Raw genomic sequence first — 18,607 nt, 5'->3', positions numbered from 1 at the left:
TATCCACTTGAGTATGGGTTAATGCTTCCTCTCATTTTATTCCTATCTGTAACAGTTTTCTTTTTTGTTAACCCCTCAGCTTAACTTTAATGGGAAAATCTACTACTAGAACAAGGTGAGATAAAGGGAAATGGATATCAAAAGAGTCTAATTTCTTGAGAAACATTGGAAAATCTGTCAGGTATTCAAAGCCCTTCATCACTGGCCCCTTCCTATCTTTTCTAGGCTTATTACTGCTTAGCCTCCTCCATGCCCTCTGTTATTCAGTGACAATGACCTCCTTCCCATTGCTCACATATAATACTCTATGTTCCGATTTGAACATTTTCCCTGGCTGCCCTCCATTCTTGGAATGCTGTCCCTCATCTCTGTCATCTGGCTTCCCTGGTTCCTTTCAAGTCAGCTAAAGTCCCAATTTCCATAGAGGCTTTTCCCAGTCCTCCTTGATCTTAGTGCGTTCTTTCCCCCTCTTCCTCACTCCCTGTCCCACTACCTCCAATTTATCCTGTATGTATCTTGTTTGAGGTGGCAACTAGGTGGCACAGTGGGTCGAGTACCAGCCAGAGTCAGGAAGACTCATCTTCCTGAGTTTAAATCTGGCTTCAGACACTTCTTGTGTGACCCTGGGCAAGGCACTTAACCCTGTTTGCCTCAGTTTCCTCATTTACAAAAATCAACTGAAGAAGGAAATGGCAAACTGCTCCAGTTTCTTTGCCAAGAAAACCTCAAGTGGAGTCACGAAGAACTGGACATGACTAAAACAAATGAACAAAAATCTTGTTTGTATGTAGCTTGCATTTAGAGAAGGGAATTTTTCGCTCCTTCTTTGTACCCCTGACATTTAACATAGTTCCTAGCATAAAATAGGTGCTTAATAAACCTAATTGACTGAATTTTTTGAAAGTGTTACTTCATCTTTCTTTGTTGTTATTCAGTTGTTTCAGTTGTGTCTGATTCTTTACAACCCTATTTGGGGTTTTCTTGGCAAAGGTCCAAGAGTGGTTTGCCATTTCTTTCCACAGCTCATTTTACAGTTGAGGAATCAGAGGCAAATGGGATTAAGTGACTTGCCCAGGGTCACACAGCTAGTAAGTGTCTGAACTGGTTTGAAGTCATGAAGTTGGGTCTTTCTGATTCCTAGCCCATTGCACTATCCAGTGCACCACCTACTTAGGGAAAAATTTGGCGAATAGGAAGAAGCCAACTTGTCTTAATCCTCTGTGTTGTTTAAGGCCTGCATTGACTCGTTCTACCCATCAGAATACTTTTAAAGGATCATATGAACACTTCTAGCTGATTCGATGTTTTTCTACTATGGTTACCTAACAAGTAACTCTTGTCTTTTTTAATATTTCAGTCTACTCACGTTGACCAGGCAAGCTTCCAAGTTGATGCTTTTGGGTCGACTTTCATCCTGGATGTTGTACTCAACCAGTAAGTATTTTGTCATCTGGGAATGGTTTTTTAGGGTCACACTAAATTTACCTTCTGATTTTTTGTTAAATTACATGCTCTAAATATTCCCTTTAAGTTTTCTTCACTGTTAACACCTCAAATTCTCATTATCTGCTATAGAGTTAATGTGGCAGTTTTACGTCGGCTCCCTAAAGTCAAGGACGGCATTTTATTTGTTTTTGACATTGATGACGACTTTGTAGGTGAATGAATAACTATTGAATAAACTCGAGTTGGAAGGTGAATATGACAAATGAATGTTGGATGCTGGGCAGCTATAACGTAATTGAAGGATTGGGACCATACCTGTGATTTCATTGTTCGTCTTTGTAACTTATGGTCTTGGTAGTAAGAGGTTAAATAATTTGCAGGATCACACAACCAGTATGTGTCAGAAAGAAGTGAGACTTGAACCTGGGTCTTCTGGTTCTGGGGCTCGGTCAATATAATTGAGATTGTAATGTAATTTAGCATTATAAAATTATAAGACAAGAGTCGTTTCACTTCTTGAGCTTGTTATCTCAAGTGCTAAGGGGCTAGAGGTGATGCGTATGTCTATGATCTTTATATGTGGATGAAAAAGTCTTATCTTAACTTTGCATCTTCCTCCATGCCTAGAATAGAGCATTTTATAAATGTTTGATGTTATTTGTATCCAGGTCATTCAAGTCTTATAGTGTCTTGACAGAATCCAGCTGACATTGTTGGATTCTGTGTTGAGCTCTGATAGATTCTGTGCTCTTCAGAGAAATGTCTGAAGGGCTGTTGTAGGAAAACAAAGGTTATCGCTAGCATTGGGTGGAAATGGAAGAACAAACCAAAGTCTAATTGGCATGATGAGAGGAAGTCCTTTGATGAGACAGTCATTACTGTAGAAATATTGACATTACAACAAACATGAAAGAAAAATTTTAGTATAAATTGAGGTTGACAGGATTGAGAAAGATGAAAGATACTGTTCTTTGAAGATGGAACTATGCTGGATATGAGCTTATCCTCTATGGACAATGTCTCCTTACTTAGATTGTAATAGAAATTGTGATTCAATAAATATATTTTTATTCACTTAGATGGAGCATTTTGTACTTTTGGTTTTAGGTTGGTTAAAACCCAAAAAGATGAGATGGCTAACATGTTTCTTAGTAGGGGCTTCCAATGAAGTGCTGTTCATGCTCATGATTTCTTAAAGGGATGCAAATTAGACTGAAATTTGTATTTGTAGCTGGACTCCACTTACAAATGGACCCAACAAAACACTTTCATATTGGAGTGCAAAGGAAACATTAAGTAATATTTTTATTAAAAGTATATTCAGCAAATAAAGTTGGCTTATAATCAAATGACATAAGGGTTGTAACAGTAAGAATTCCAACTTTTAAGTAATATCTATAGGTGGCAGATGAAGAGTAGAGAAAGGTTAGAAAAGGAAGGTATGATTGGTGCAACTTCTGCTAACACGATGAGGAAAGTGATAGGGAACAATATCTAGTACTTAATAGGGTCACACCTATAGTTACGCATTGTCAAAGGCAGAAAAATTTAAAAGCATACGATACCCTAAAACAGCAACATTAATAATAATGATAATAGATTATATTTATATTCTACTTTAAGGCTTGGACTCTATTATCTCATTTGATTTTTCACAACAGTACAGTACAAATTGTACACTCCCATAGACAAGTAAATGGTACTAGTTAACATGAAACAGAAAGAAATTAGCCAAAGAATAAGATACATGGATGCAGGGTGGCACTGTGGAAGGAGCTTTGACTTGGGAGGCAAAGGCTGACTCTGGGTTCACATCCTGACTCTGAGGTTTACTACCTGTGTGACTTTGGGCGAGTCACAACCCCACCCGGGCCTCAGTTTCTTCATTTGTAAAATGAAGTGTTGGACTAGATGGTCCGAGGTCCTGTCCAGTTATAGATATAGGATCCTAGGTATTTTCTTGTCCTAAATTGTCTTGAGCGAGATATTTAAGCTGCATTCATTTTCCCCCCTAAATCATTTTCCTAAATTCTAAGTAATATAAAATAAAAGTGCCTCCTTTAAGATTTCCTGATACTTTCACAAAATGCCAAAGAATTGATATACACCTAGACTTGAAAACTTCCATTTATATCAGACTCATCATGTGAGGAACTCATCGTGACATGGAGGTGAGGTTGAGGGTCTCAAAGTCTGTGCCGCTGGAATAGAAGCCCTAAATTGGAGTACAAGTTTGAGTCAATCATTGGGCTATTTAGCATTTTAGGACCAGCCTAGGCAACAACCAGAAGATTGGAAGTCAAATGATAAATTATTTTTAACTGGACGAGCTTACTAATTTGGATCCTAAGGCATGGAAGAAGGGTTGTAATCTTCACATATAGAAAGAGTACCATCCCTGATAAAGTCACAGGTCCTTAGAATATTAAAGAATTGTCCTTAATTCGCTCCTTTCATAATTTTACAGACATAGTGTATACCAGTGGCTAGCTGTTCTAGAAATCAGAAGTGATGAAATGCACTAGAAAGTAGGCCAAACTCTTTTACAAATAGTCAATTCCAATCTAGCTTTCCTTCTTTTATGCAAAATCATTGTTTCTCTACTAGACCCATTATGGCTTCTGAAATTTACCACTTGGTGGTAAAGAACTTATTCTTATATTCAGTACAGGGACCTAACAAGTGATTTCACTGGCATAGGGAACTCCATCTATTGATAGAAGTCAATACTTTCTCAGCAACTTATAGCCTTTGAGAGCTGTCTGGAGCTCTCAGAAGTTCAGTGACTCCATTGCCCAGGGTCATAAAAGTCAGAATGTCAGAGGTGGTACTTGACTCTAGCTCTTCTGGATTCTGAGGTCAGCTTTAGATGCTATGTCATGCAGTCTCTTTCATAATGTACTTTAAAATAAGAGAATTGTTATCTAATCCCTAGATCATGAATGTTTCATTTCTAAAGATTTTTTTGTAAGTTCTTCATTTGGCTTGTGAGAGAGGCAGTGTCCACTCTGCCTAGTGGATAGAGAGCCAACCTTAGAATCAGCCAGAACTGAGTTGACATCCCACCTCTGACACATATTGGTTGTGTCCCTCTGGGTAAAGCACTTAGCTTCTTAATGACCCAGGATCCTCTTCATGTTTGCAGAGTAGGCATCTATTTTCATTTTATCTGTGGAAATTCCCCTGACCAATGAAATTACAAGTCTGGTCCAAAGAAAAGAAAAAAAAGTTATTCTAATAACAAGATAAAATAGTCTTTCATTCTCTGACTCCTCCTTTGGCATTTTTCTCTTAACATTTTCTCCAGGGGGGGAGCCTAGAGTAGAACTCAAACATGGCAGGCATCAGCAGGTGGTGTTGTCAGGCATTAGATGAATAAAGTCCTAGGGTGGGAGGGAGGAGAGAGAAGTGACAATGAGATTAGGTAGGGAGAGGAGCAGAGTCAGACAAAGCACTGGAAAGTAAACCAAATGGTTTGCAAATGGGCAACTCCAATCTTATTTTCCTTCTTTTATGCAAAATCATTGTTTTTTTTCACCCAGCCATTGTGATTCCATGAACAAAATAAGGAGAACTAACAAAGAAGTGTGCGGAAAGGGTTGTGAATTTGCTGGCTATAGTTGTATTGTAGAAGAGTCCCAAGGTGGCCATGAAGGCTCTATGTAATTGTCCTAAGGTGATGATTATGATGATAATAAAAAAACCCAAGTAATCATCACACCAATGATTATAATAATTTAATGATGGTGATGATGGGACAATAAACCACAAAAGATCTCTTGCCATGGATAGCAAACAGAATCACCATTTTTTCAGATCCCAAAGAAACTTTAGAGAGTATATGGAATAACTCCCTCATTAAATAGATAGAGGAACTGAAGCTCAGAAAGGTTGTTTGTAATTGTGTGCCTATATCAAAATGATTGTGGTGGAAATTTATTTATTCATTAAAAATGCCTATTTTAGGTAGCATTTTTTATGTGAAGCTTAAAACTTCATAAAGCATTTTATGTATCTTATCCCATTTAATCTTCACAACAACTCTGTGAGGTAGATGCTACTTTGTGGGACAATAATTCCCCCAAAGTGAAATAACAATCAAAGGTCTCTCGAGGTAAAGACAGAGGCTTTACTTACAAGTCTTGCGTGAGAACTGGGCATTGCCTACCCCAGGGCGGAATGGGGTAGGGAGGCCAGTTATAGAGAGCAGACAGGCAGTTTATATACCCCTCGAAGACAATTCTAAAAAATGCCCCTAAAAACCCCCTTGCAAAACAATTCTAAGAAAAACTGCTAAGACCCCCTTACAAAACAATTCTAAGAAAAACCCCAAAGTCTGGACATCTATCCCCATTGGTGGGGATAATTGGCCTCACATTCTTGAAACAAGGAAAGATTCTTAATCTAACATCTTAACTCCAAACTAAAAGACAGCAGTTACAGGCATGATGCAGGATGTGGGTATATGTGGTATATGTGCAAGTTTAAGCGGGGACGGGGAGGGTTAACTTTAAACTTTATGATACAGCTCAGGCTTTATGGAGGGTAAAATATTAAGTATCCTTTTCCTTAAATGAGAGACTTTCAGCCATTCCACTCACTACTATTATCCCCGTTTTACTACTGAGGAAATTGAGGTTTGATAGAGGCTAAGTGACTTGCCCAAGATCCCTTAGGGTCCAAAGTAGGCTTTGAACTTGGGTCTTCCAATTCCAAGTTTAACAGTCTATCCACTGATCCACCTAGGTGCCTCTAGAATGAGGGGTTCTTGACTTTATGTCATGGATTCCTTTGGTGGAACTTATGGACTAATAATGTTTTTAAAATCAAAGGAAATGGCAAATTTCAGTTAGGGGTAGTGAAAACAAAGATGAAAAGAAAGAAAGGAAGGAAGAAAAAATAAAGGTGAAATGTTTTCATATACAAATTCATGGACCCACTGAAATCTATTTGTGGACTCCTATTGTAAACCCCTCTGCTCTAAATATTAGTAGTTAGAATATCTACTATGTACTAACGGGAAATATATCACAGGAATGGATGGCTCACTTCCCATGGAGCTGGGCATGCACTCTGGTCCCTCTGTATGGGGTATATGCTCTAGACATTTGTTAGAGGACATGAGCAATCCCCACATGCATTCTTTGCTCTAGTCCATCCCCCCTACATAAAAGGAACATAAATGAAGTTCTTTGCTTTCTAGGTTGATATATCAGACATTCACACACTTAGAAGTTAAGTAACAATGAAAGGTCGTATGTTACTAGCCCTGTAATAAGCTACATTAATTCCAAGAAGTGAATAATTGTAAATAATCAAAGAGTATGGTCAGAGGAGCCTGGGAAAGGGTGAAATGTGAAGGATAGGCACAATTTGGATAGGTAGAAGCAAAAGGGGATTAAGGTTGGAAGGGAAAAAATTAACAAGGACTTGTAGCTGGGAATAAGCATAGAATGTCCTCAGGATAGTGAGAAGACCAACCTTTTAAAAATCGTATTTTATTTCTTTCCTCAATTAGAAGACCAACTTAGCTATAGGAGAGGTTGCATGTATTTGGTGAAAAGGAGAACGATGTAGGTCAAGGGACAAAAGGTTAAATACATAGGTTAGAGATGAAGACCCTTGAATGCCGGACTGAGGAACTGGAATGTTATCTTTTAGGCACTAGGAAGTCACTGGAGATTTTAAAATTGTAAAAATCAAAATTCAGCCATGGAGTTGGTAGGAGAAACACTAATAAGTGCATCTGTCTTTGAGATTGGCATTTTGGAGTCTATATACTTGTGACATTTAAGCAAACTTGAAGCGATGACAAAAAAAAAGGTGCTGGTATACCCAGAATCGATTTCCATGTTCATTAGTATGTGGAAGCATTTATTAGGTAAATACTCCTTTAATCCCTAAATGTCTATTTTTACCCAGTGCTTAGCATTTTGTACATAAGGGTATGGACTGGACCTGTGATTTCAATAGGGGATCCCTCTACCAATACAAATCAGAACTTTATCTTGCAATCTGTAGTCTTAGAGAATTTCCCAGAGCACTGAAAGGTAAAGAATCTGCCTAGGGTCTCACAGTCAGTATGTATCAGAAGTAAGACTTGTCCCTAGGTCTTCCTGGCTTCAAAGCTGGATTGATTGATTGCAGACAGTTGGCATTGGTGCACGTTTACTAAATTGAATTAGCTGCTATAATTATTGTGGGACAGAAAGCTAGGCTTCCTAGATCGCAGCGTGTAAATTCTTTTCTAAATGGTATTAAGTACTTCCAGTCTTTTTTTAGCAACCAAGCACAGCCTTCCCTCACTTACATCCGACCCACTTGCATGTCACCGCATCACTTCCCTGATGTCATGGTCCTCTTCGAGAACAAAGGACAAACAACAACAGCATCAGAGGAGAAAGAAAAAGAAAAAAAAAGAAAGCCAAAGAAAATTAGATAACCTTAAGGAGATAGTGTTTCTAATAAAAATATAAGTCAGTAAATTTTTTTTAGTTATCTCTTGGTCTTATAACTCTTGAAATCAATGCTCATTGGGCCACATAGTAGAAAATACTTGGAGGGGTCAAGGATCTGTGATTCTCCCCCCCCTTGATTCTCTCCCTCTATAGAAACAGATATAGACTTAACAAACTTTTAAAGTAGCCAAGCCAGAAATTCATCCCCTTGCATCCAGCCTGGTGATGAAATCTCTTTTATCATTGGCTGGGCTGATTTTTCAACCGTAGAAGTAGAGTTAGCCATTGTACCCATGCCCAAAATTTTGATAGAGTCTGCCAGGGCTTGGGATTTTCTTGCTTAGCCTTTGAGAACCCAGGGTCTTTTTCACACCACAGTGAGGCGTTAGAAGAGGACTTCAGTGGAGAGTAAGTACATGAACCAAACAGTAACTTACTTAGCTAGACAGAGGCTTGGTTTCGAGAATAGGCATGCCACTAAGATGCTCCCTGAAACCTCCCTACCCCTGGGATCTTAGGTTTCTCCACACCAAAAAAAAATGAAAAAAGTTTATTGGAATGTCACATTTGAAAGGACTTGCTCATTGTATTTGTTTCAGGAGCCAGTGAACAAGATCATATTACTTGAATGTGTAAGGCGTGGTAGTGCACAACAGATGCTTACCACTTGTATAACCTTGGACAAGTCACTTAACTTTCTTGAGAAACACTTTTCTCATTAATCGTGTAACAATTCTCTGTAGTCAATATACATGCCTATTAGGAAAAAAAGCAAATGTGTAATTATTTTGTGCTTTCAAAAAATAAGTGGAAAGATAAGGTAACTTGGTTCCTATAGATTCAGATAAATGAGAAAAGTTTTTGTATGATCAGGTGTCATGGGACCACAATGGATGTTATGAAGAGAATATTCTTCATAGCTTCTATTTTAGTATAGGTACATATAAAGTTGATTCATCTGAGTTTTTAAAAAAATATTCAAAATACTAAATACTTTAAATGTGGTTCATAAGAGATTATAGTAGATTAAAAACAAAGCCATCTGTTTGGCTGAGATCAGACCTGGTGCCTGCCTTGACAGTTTCCCTTGCCTTGAAATCAGAGTAATTGGGTGTGACTTTCCATAGTAAATTGAAAGCCTGGCTCTGATAGCAGAGCATTGGAAGGAACACAGGCACTGGAGTTAGGTCAGAAAAGAATTACTACCTGTGCGACCTTGAACAAGTTACTACAGTTTTTAAATAGTGATGGGTTCAAAGAGGAAACTATAAAAAGACTAGAAGATTCCATCAAAGATTATGATGGTACAGATGCTACCTATCAAAATCTTTGGGATTGGAGCCAAAGCAGCACTTAGACACGAAGCCACAGCTTTGAAAGCATCCTTTACAGGAATTCTAGCAGAGGAACTTCCTCACTTATAAAAAGAGGAGATGGATGAGATCTCTTTTAAACTCCTTTCTAGTTCTAAATCTATGGTCCTATGATGGTGCGGATCCTATGAACCACATTAACCATGTAACCACGGGTGAGTCATTTCAACTCTCTGAGCCTCAGTCTTCTCATCTGTGAAATGGGGATAATTCTACTTGCACTACCTACCTACCAGGGTTGTTTTGGGGAAAGTGCTTTGTAAATTAAAATTTAATGGAAATAGGAGTGATTTTTATTATAATACAGATTTACCTTGTCTAAGAAAACAATTTACACTTGAATAAAAAGTACTAAAACGTATTTGGGAGGTAGCTTTCTTTACATGTTATGAAATATTCTTCACTTTGCAAAAATGATTTCATTCTCTCTAAATTGAGAATTTAATGCAATTCCATTTCTATATATTTTATTGAAATGAAACTTTTCAGGGATACATTTATTGCATATAAATGAGGCATATCTATATGGAAAGCAGCACTGCATTGGAAATGAAAAGATTTTAATTAAAGGTTCACAGTTCACAGTTATGCCCTGTGTGACCTCAGGCAAGACATTACAACTGTATTAATAAGCTGAGATCATAAGATCAGAGTTGGGCCTGAAATCAATGTCAAAGATCATCTATTTCAGTCCTTTCATGAGGCTCAGGAATATTAAGGGACTTGCCCAAAGTCATACAGATAGCACTGAAGGCAGAATTTGAACCCAAGTCCTCCACTTCCAGAGTCAGTGGTCTTTTTCATTTTATCTGCCTGTCTGCAGATTCTCTCTTTTCTTTTGTTCTTTCGAGGATTGTCATGGGGTACAAGAGCAATATGGTGAGGAAGCTGACATAAAGCAATAGCCAAGAAGTCCTGGGTCTCTTTCCTCATATCTGCTGGCTTCTAGAAGCCCTTGTGTGGGCGAGAGGCAGCTAGATTCATCAGAGCAATGAGCAGCAGCTGCCGATTTCTCTCCTTCCCTCTGCCTTGACTTTCTATTTGTGAGAACATACATTTTCTGAGATTTGTCTTTTGAAATAACAGAAAAATTCCTAACATTTGATGGCTCAGTGACCCAGACAAACATTTGCCATTTTGGTTTGTTACCATCAGAGGCTGGAATCTTAGAACTGTAGGAATCCTGAAGGTGACCTCATCTCCATATAGAATCCCCCCTAAAACCATTTTGCTTTTGAGATTATATTTTGTTTCTGAACATCTAAAACGGTGGAGAAATTAATGACTCTCTAATCTATTTTTTTCTGAGAACAACCTTCATCTTTTAAAAATTTTAATTTTTATTAGGAACTTAGCAATCCTGTACAAACACAAGCATTTCAATAGAAAAAGGACAAGGGGTAGCTAGATGGTGCAGTGAGTCGAGCACCCGCCCTGGAGCCAGGAGGACCTGAGTTCAAATCTAGCCTCAGACACCTGACACGCTTACTAGCTGTGTGACCTTGGGCAAGTCACTTAACCCTCATTGCCCTGCTTTCCCCCTCCAAAAAAAAGGAAAAGTACAAAAAAGAGGAACGAATATGAAACCATCAACTTCTATAGAATTTGTTTTTAAAAAGTGGATTAAGTTTAACAAGGTCACTTTTTCTGTCACCTTTTGAACTTCTGAAGTGAGAACCCTCATCTTAAGGAAACTTATACAGATGTCGCAGTCCTTTCCTCTGCAGCTCAAGCGTGTTTCCATTTGGTTTCATTGTTAATGGGAACAGAAAGCAGCAGATACACCTTCTCTATTTAATAGCTCTCTGCATACTCAAAGATTATTATTAAGTTACTCTTCAATCTCCTTGCAAATCTTTGCTGCTGGAATTCCTTTAGTCCCTTCTAAAATGATAGAATGATTGAGTGGTCCACCTGGAAGGGACATTAGAGACCATGTCATCTGATTCCGTTATTTTATAGATGAAGAAACAGACCCAGAGCAATTAAGTGACTTGCTCCTTGAGGCAGAGACTGTTTCTCAAGGGACACCCACAATTATTGGACATGAAATGAATGACAATTTAGCAAGAGACTGAGAAGTAGCATTTGGACAGATAAGAGGCAAACCTGGAAAGAGCCGTGTCATGAAAACCTAGAAAGGGAAAGAATCCAGAAGGAGGTAGTTACCAACAGTGCCAAAGGCTGCAGAGAGGTCAAGAAGGCTGAGGAGTGAGAAAAGGCCATTAGAATGGTCAGTGAAGAGAGTGAATGGTGAACTTTCACCCTGACGAGTTTGGAAATGGCCATTTCTGTTGAATAACGAGGTAGGAAGACATACTGCAGAGATTTTAGAAGCAAGTGTGAGGAGAAGGAACAGGAGGCACCTAATGTAGATGGCTTTTCACAGGAGAAGGGGATTAGCCAGAAGGGGATAAGATATTGAATGATAGTGGTTGGGCATGGTAGGAGTTAGGGTTTTGTTTTGTTTTTAAAGGATGAGGAGCCTTAAGGTGTGTTTATAGACAGCAGGGAAGGAGCCAGTAGACAGGGAAAGAATGAAGAAAATAGAGTGGGATGACAGAGGGGAAAATAAGGAATGAGGAGGGATCAAGGTTGTATGTAGTGGAATTGACCTTGACAATAGAATGACCGTCTCTTTATGCAAATCAGGGTTGAAGGGGGAGGTAGTGGGGGCTGATGTCAGAGAGATGTGAGATGAGGAGGGGAGGAGAAGAGTCTCGATTTTTTTTCAGTGAATTATTAAGCCAAAGTCCTCAGCAAAAGAGGTGGGGAGGAGGGAATGGTGTGGGAGGCTTGAGAGGAGAAGAAAAGGTATGGAACAGCCACTAGGGAGAGTAGCCTAGGGAACTGATTAGAGAGGAGGAGGAGGATTGCTTTGTTTTAGTGAGGCCCCTGTTGGGATTAGCTAGCGTAAGTCTATAGTGGACCCAGGACAGCTTGCTTTCCATTACCGCACTCTTTTAATATGTGGTATTTTCCACCCCTGTAATCATTTTGTGGGGCTCTGTGGCTGTCTTAGTATAATCTACATATCTGATATTATGGCCTGTAGAACTAACTCAATTAAGGTTTGATTAATGCCGAGCATAACAAAAATGAAAGTTCACCATCCATGCATCTCTACTACTACTATTAATAATAATGAGAAGAAGAAAAAGGAGGAAGGAGAAGGAAGATGAGGGAGGAGGAGAAAGAGGGAGGACGAGGAAGAGGAGAAGGGAAAGGGGAGGAGGAAGAAGAGAAGACCACTTTGACCACTTTGGGTTTGTAGACTGCTTTTCATATATAGTCTGATTTGAGCCTATCAGCCACCTTATGAGGTAAATACTACAGATATCTTCATTTTATGAATGAGAGGTTAAATGGCTTGCTTTGGGTGACATAGCCTTTAAGTGTCTGAAGAAGGATTTAAATCCAGGTGCTTCTGACTTCAGACCCAGAACTGTAGGTCATATAAGCTCTGAGAATCCTTCTTTTAACTCCCACTCCAACCTTCCTCGCCAAGTCGAGTTCCCACAGCTAGACTGGCTATGTCTCCCCCTCAGGGTTCTTGGGTAGTAGCCCTTAGGAGTTAAGAGTGATTCCCTAAAGCCATTAGTTCAAGCCTCCAGTAGTGGGCTTCTTTCCAGGATTGTTTATTAAGAATCATTCAGTCAGCCAGCTTTAAATAATTGTTGCCCTTTTCCAGAAAGCGGTATTTTACTATGGTAGTACGGTTAGCCCAACTGATATAAAAATGTCTCTACCAACGTTTGTGACGTAATCTTCCACTAATACATATAGAATACAGGTGAGAGTTGTGTGACAGGTAGACACCAAAGTGACTGAGCAGTCCTGAAAAGGGCTTGGCAAGCCCTAGTCCTCCATGAACACTCCAAACACCCCACTTGTAACTCCAAGGTGCTGTAGCAGGCTAAGTGGCCACATCCTGGTAAACCATCTTGTTAGATGGGCTAAACCATATTGAGGGTAACCGAGAGGCCTCAAACCCCTCAGTGAATTAGGGGGATATCTACCCCAAGCATGTGAATACTTCCCCCCACAGAATGGATAGATGAGAACAATTTGTTCCAGCGGCCATGAAGGCATCTGAAGCAGGGGCTGTGGAGTGTTTAGAGCTTGGTCAGACCTTGAAGATGCCAAGATTATCCACTGCATCCTGGGCCATCGCCAGTAGTCTTGACTTTTTTCTTGGCACTGGACTTTGATGACTCAGGAAGAGAGAGTGAGGCTGACAATTTCACACAACTTTGCCTCACTTAAATCCAATTCACACACGAGTCAAGATGTCATGATGTTATTTGCTTTCTTTGAAAATGAAGGATGAACACCGACAGCAGCAGAACACAGGGGAAAGTAGGCTCAAGCTTAGAAAGCACATTTGGCAAACGGATTGGGGACCCAGCTAGTGGGGTAACTCAGCTTGTCCTTTCCCTCTCCTTCTCCCTCTCCTCTCCAAAGGAAGGTAAATTTTGATGGCCAGAAGCTGCCCACTCAACTTGGGGTTTATTGGCTAGATTCCTTCCTTCCTTCCTTCCTTCCTTCCTTCTCTCTGTGTCTCTCTGTCTCTGTCTCTCTGTCTCTCTGTCTCTCTGTCTTTCTCTCTGTCTCTCTGTTTCTCTCTCTGTCTTTCTGTCTCTCTCTCTCTGTCTCTGTCTCTCTCTCTCCTTCTCTTTCTCTCTCTCTTTCACAAAACCTTAATCCCAATTCACTCTGAAGCTCAAAGATTGGGCCACAATAGGCCCCTGCCCAAGTTCTACTTAATGGCTGTATTTTAGGCCCTTCTGGCTTAGAGTGAATGTCAGTGGTAACTGTTTCTCTTTGGAACAGCAATCCCCTCCCTTCTTGATTTTTTTTCTTTTTTCTAATTAAAGGAGCCATCCCTTGACTCACTTCTTAAAGAGGCCTATTCACTTAATGGGCATTACCTCACTCTAAGTGAGTACATGAACAGGTCTTAGCCTAAAAGGGTCAGGGTCTCCCATTGCATCCTGGGCCATCTCCAGTCATCTTGATGAATATCTGGTCACTGGATCCAGGTGGCTGTGGAGGAGAACATGAGACTGATGACCTTGCACAGGCCTCTCTCACTCAAATTAAAGTCAACTGTAAGTCATGTCAGAAGTTCCCTGATGCCATGGTCCTCTTCGAAAACAAGGGACAAACATAATAAACAGATAACTTCTGGTTGCTGGAAGTCCTTTTCTCCCACTGGTGGGGTACTCAAGAAGTTCCCCCACCTCTTTTCGGAGCTGCTTGAAGATAGGCAGTCCAGTTTCTCCTTGGTTCTCATTGATGTAGACATTGACACCAGTCAATATATGAACTCAAATAGAAGTGAAGAGAAAATGGAAGTCATCTCTGTCCTTGGGGATATGATGCTGTGACATTGGAAAGTCCTCCTTTGATCAAAAGAAAGATGGAAAGAGATCTGGTCAAAATCAAAGGCAAGCCTTTCTTTCCTTTCCTCCCCTGGACCTCCTTAATTCCACCTCAGTGGGATTTGGCTAGAACTTCACACTCACTTCTTTTCCTCCTCTCAACTTTCTTGACAATTTATAGACAAAGTGTAGGGCATGGCCAAGTTTCCTGGGACCTATATTTGTTTAAAGTCAGTGTAGTCATTCTAATTCAAAGACCTTTTCCTGACTTCCTCTACGGGCTCTTAATCAGTTGATTAAGTCATCAGAACTAAAATTGGGTAGAATGGTTTTGACCTCACCCTTACACAAACATCATCTTTGCCTTTAACATTATAGTGTCATGTTTGCAGATTCGTTGTCTGTAGTTGTTTACTGTCAAACCACTAATATACATCTTTAGCTATACCTACCTTTTGCGCTAAGTAGGTAGAAGCTTCATACTGCTTATGAGCATATTGATTAAACAAGAGAAAAATTGCCAATGTGACACAAAACATTGTCATCTCCGTGAGGACTTAGTAATTTATTCATATGTACTATGTGGACCTTACCTTCATACATAAAATACATTTCATATGTTTTAGAAGCCTGAAAGTACTTGTAATTTTATAATCACGAATTTATGAAAACATTTGGAAAAAATGCAGTTTGCTAGAAGAGCCAACATTTTTATTGTCCCACTGCAAAGCCTGTAATAAAATTAACAGTTTTTTCCTATAATTGCATAGAAACATAATTTGCATTTGTTATACAATCATTTGAACAGATGTTGTAGATACCAGCATCTATCGCATTATATCTCCAAGGTACGAAATTATTCCCTCTTTTGCAAAAATCCTTGAAAGAGATTGTTCAGTACAATTTGAATTTCTAAAATGCTTGGTAAAAAGGTGAGTGGGTCAAACGTTGGCAAGGCAAATGGCTTGGTTCTGAATAATTGGCAGCTTCACATAGTAAGCTCTTTGAAGGAGGACATAGTGTCCTTGTATATTACTTGCATTTTTATGTTTTCTGGGAAGTGGCAGCGTGTCATACTAGAGCTGGTCTTAGAGCCAGGAAGACCTGGATTTCACTCCAACCTTTGACACGTACTGACTGCGTAACTTTGAGCAAATCATTTAACCACTAGTGCTTCTTTTTCTTGTTCAGTCAGTTAGTTGTGTCCAACTCTTCATGACCCCATTGGGGTTTTCTTGGCAGAGATACTGGAGTGGTTGGTCATTTTCTTCTGTGGCTCATTTGACAGATGAGGAAACTGAGGCAAAAAGGGTCAAGGGACTTGACCCAGGTCACATAGGTAGTAAGTGTCTGAGGCTGCATTTGAACTCAGATCTTCTCAACTCCAGGCCTTGTGCTCTGTGCCCTATAGTGCCAACTAGCTGCCCTCCTAGTGCTTCAGGTAACTTTGTAAAGCTGTAAGTTGTAGAGAAGGTGCCAATCTTCATCTGTAGAAGATGTTTAGTCACCTAGGAATTCCTTAGACCATTGAAATCAAAGTTCCAGTCCCTATTGCTATCCTTGCTTTATGTAATTCTGAACATTTTGTGTCTATACACATATATACATACATGTATGGATGGATGTATGTGTGTATAAATGTGTACATGTATATATGTAAAACAGCTTTAACAATGAACACATTCCAACTTCAAGAATACAAAATAAAGCAGTTAGTACAACTTACTTAAATTTATTGCATTCCAATATTCAAAGACTTTTGGAAAGATAGAGCCCCTAATTGTCATATATGGCAGTGAGTTGGCCATTAGACATAGCTGTACATAGCGCTAAGTAGGTCTCCTTCGTGGAAGGCCCTTTGGTAATGCTTGCCACAAGGTGTGCTGGTATAGCCAGGTAGTGATCTGTGCTTACCCGAGTCACAAATATATAAAAGCCAACATTTCTTGATATTCCTCTATTTTAGGAAAAGATATTTCTAGAAGCTACATTTGGGAGTATACTAAAGATGCCTAAAATAAATGGATTTCAAGATATCTCAGCTTTTATAGGTCTATACTCTCTCAACCAATGCCCAATAAGGAAGAACAGTTGGCAAATAATCTCTTTCCTTTTATGCGTTATTTCCCAAAGCTACAGGTCAGTCTGTTATGCTAGAACCTTATGTCTGGAACTGAAGTGTTTTCATATAAAATTGTTGATTAAGCTTGGTTGCCTGGTGTGAAGTGAGAGGCTTTGAAATTAACTTGCAACAAACAAATATATTTCCATTTATGAATGGTTATTAATGGCCTAATATTAAATTTCCCAAGGTAAATAAATGAATAAATACACACATACACACAAATAAGTGAATAGTTACCTTAAACTCATGGGAAATGTAAGCAACTAGATTGCTAAAAAATTAATTCTGATTTTTGTTATGTATTATATTTGTTGAATGAATGAATGACATGTGGTATGGTAGAAAGAACACTGGGTTTGGAGTCACATGCTCTGAATTTGCGCCCCAGTTCTGCTGTTTACTATCTTGGATTTAGTTTTTTTTCTTTCTGTATCTACTGTATTGTTCAGTAATAGCTGTTGTCCGTAAGAATGACCCTGAGGCAATGAGAGATCTGGTAGTGTTTCACAGAGCATTTGATTTGGCACCACTCTCTTGTTTTGGGATTGTTTCCTTTGGACCTGTAATTTTATTGGTGTTGAGAACTCTCAAGTTGAGGAAATGTCTACCAATGCAGCTTAGCATCTTCAATTTAGAATCAGTGGGTTTCCTCAGGGCACTGAAAAGTTAAGCGGCTTTCCCAGGGTCACAGGTCCACTGTGCTTTAGAGACAAGACAGGAATTCAGGTCCTTATGACCTCAGAGCGGAGGTTCTCTTTCCATCCCCTATACGATGTTGCCTTTCTAATGGACTTTTCATGTGTCCTTGTGTGTTATGGTTATCTGTGTATGTGTTGCACACCCCCCCCCCCCACTAGACTATAAACTGCACGTGGACAGGGATCATGTTTTACCTAAACGTTGTATCTCTTCCGTTTCTTAGTGAGTTGAACTTAATATGATGGGGATGAACTGATGGGTGATTGCTATGTGTGGGTATGAGTATAACTGGAAATACCAATAGGTGAACCAAAGTCCCAGGCATTAGACCTACTTGAGATAAGCCTATCTCTTGCTAAAAGTTTCTATTAATCCTTATTTTGCAGATTCTAGTCCTTGTTTTCTATGATGATACATTGATACTGTACGTTGCACTCTATTTTTCATCAAGGTTAGGGCACAAACTAATTCATGGCTCCATTTTTCTTCAGTTGTGCATTTCTTCATCACTGTAACTCATAATCATAAGACATGGAGATGCAGCCAGCTAGCATTTATTTCTCTTTATAAAATATTGAACCCATCTAGGAACCAACTGCCAAAGTTTTCTAGTTTCTGACTTACTGTGAGGATCTCCCTATCTCCAGGATTGAAAATTTGTGAAATCTCATGGGATCTCAAAAGTGTCACCATTTTTACATGAGGATTAGATATGTATAAAGATATGTGCCCTCACTTGCCATAAAGAAGAATCAAAGGTTGGAGAGTTGACTTTAAAGCTGGTTTGTGAATTCTTAGAGATCTACTCGAACCCTCACCATCTCACCTATCCACCAAACCCGTTTTTATAGTGGCCTTCAAGAGTGAATGCACCTTGTTTTGTTATTTTAGCTCTAATGGGATGGCTGTGATGCTGAGATTTCTAGGCCAGATAGAAAGGCTGGTGAAAAGCTAGTGAGGAAGATATTCAAGTCCTGTAATTTCCTCTAAATTATACCACTTAAGAGAGTGCATCTTCTGCTTCTGAAGAGAGCCAACATTGAACAAAAAGTTGTGTGCATTAACCCATATATATTACAAGTTACCATAGTGATGGGTTCTGAGGATGGACTCAATGGGAAT

The 18,607-nt window shown here is 39.3% G+C and overlaps 1 protein-coding gene across 1 annotated transcript in view; it reads left to right on the top strand.

Moving 5' to 3' along the window:
* ADAM22 (ADAM metallopeptidase domain 22) overlaps nucleotides 1-18,607 on the top strand; it is a 268,564-nt gene that overhangs the window by 56,627 nt on the left and 193,330 nt on the right. Inside the window, exon 3 of the mRNA XM_036759864.1 lies at nucleotides 1,358-1,434. Within this exon, the coding sequence (XP_036615759.1) occupies nucleotides 1,358-1,434 (77 nt within the window). The remainder of the gene's footprint in view (nucleotides 1-1,357; nucleotides 1,435-18,607) is intronic.

The sequence above is a fragment of the Trichosurus vulpecula genome, chromosome 5 (assembly GCF_011100635.1).
Source record: "Trichosurus vulpecula isolate mTriVul1 chromosome 5, mTriVul1.pri, whole genome shotgun sequence".
Classification (NCBI taxonomy): Eukaryota; Metazoa; Chordata; class Mammalia; order Diprotodontia; family Phalangeridae; genus Trichosurus; species Trichosurus vulpecula.
This window is presented reverse-complemented; position numbering and strand designations above follow the sequence as displayed.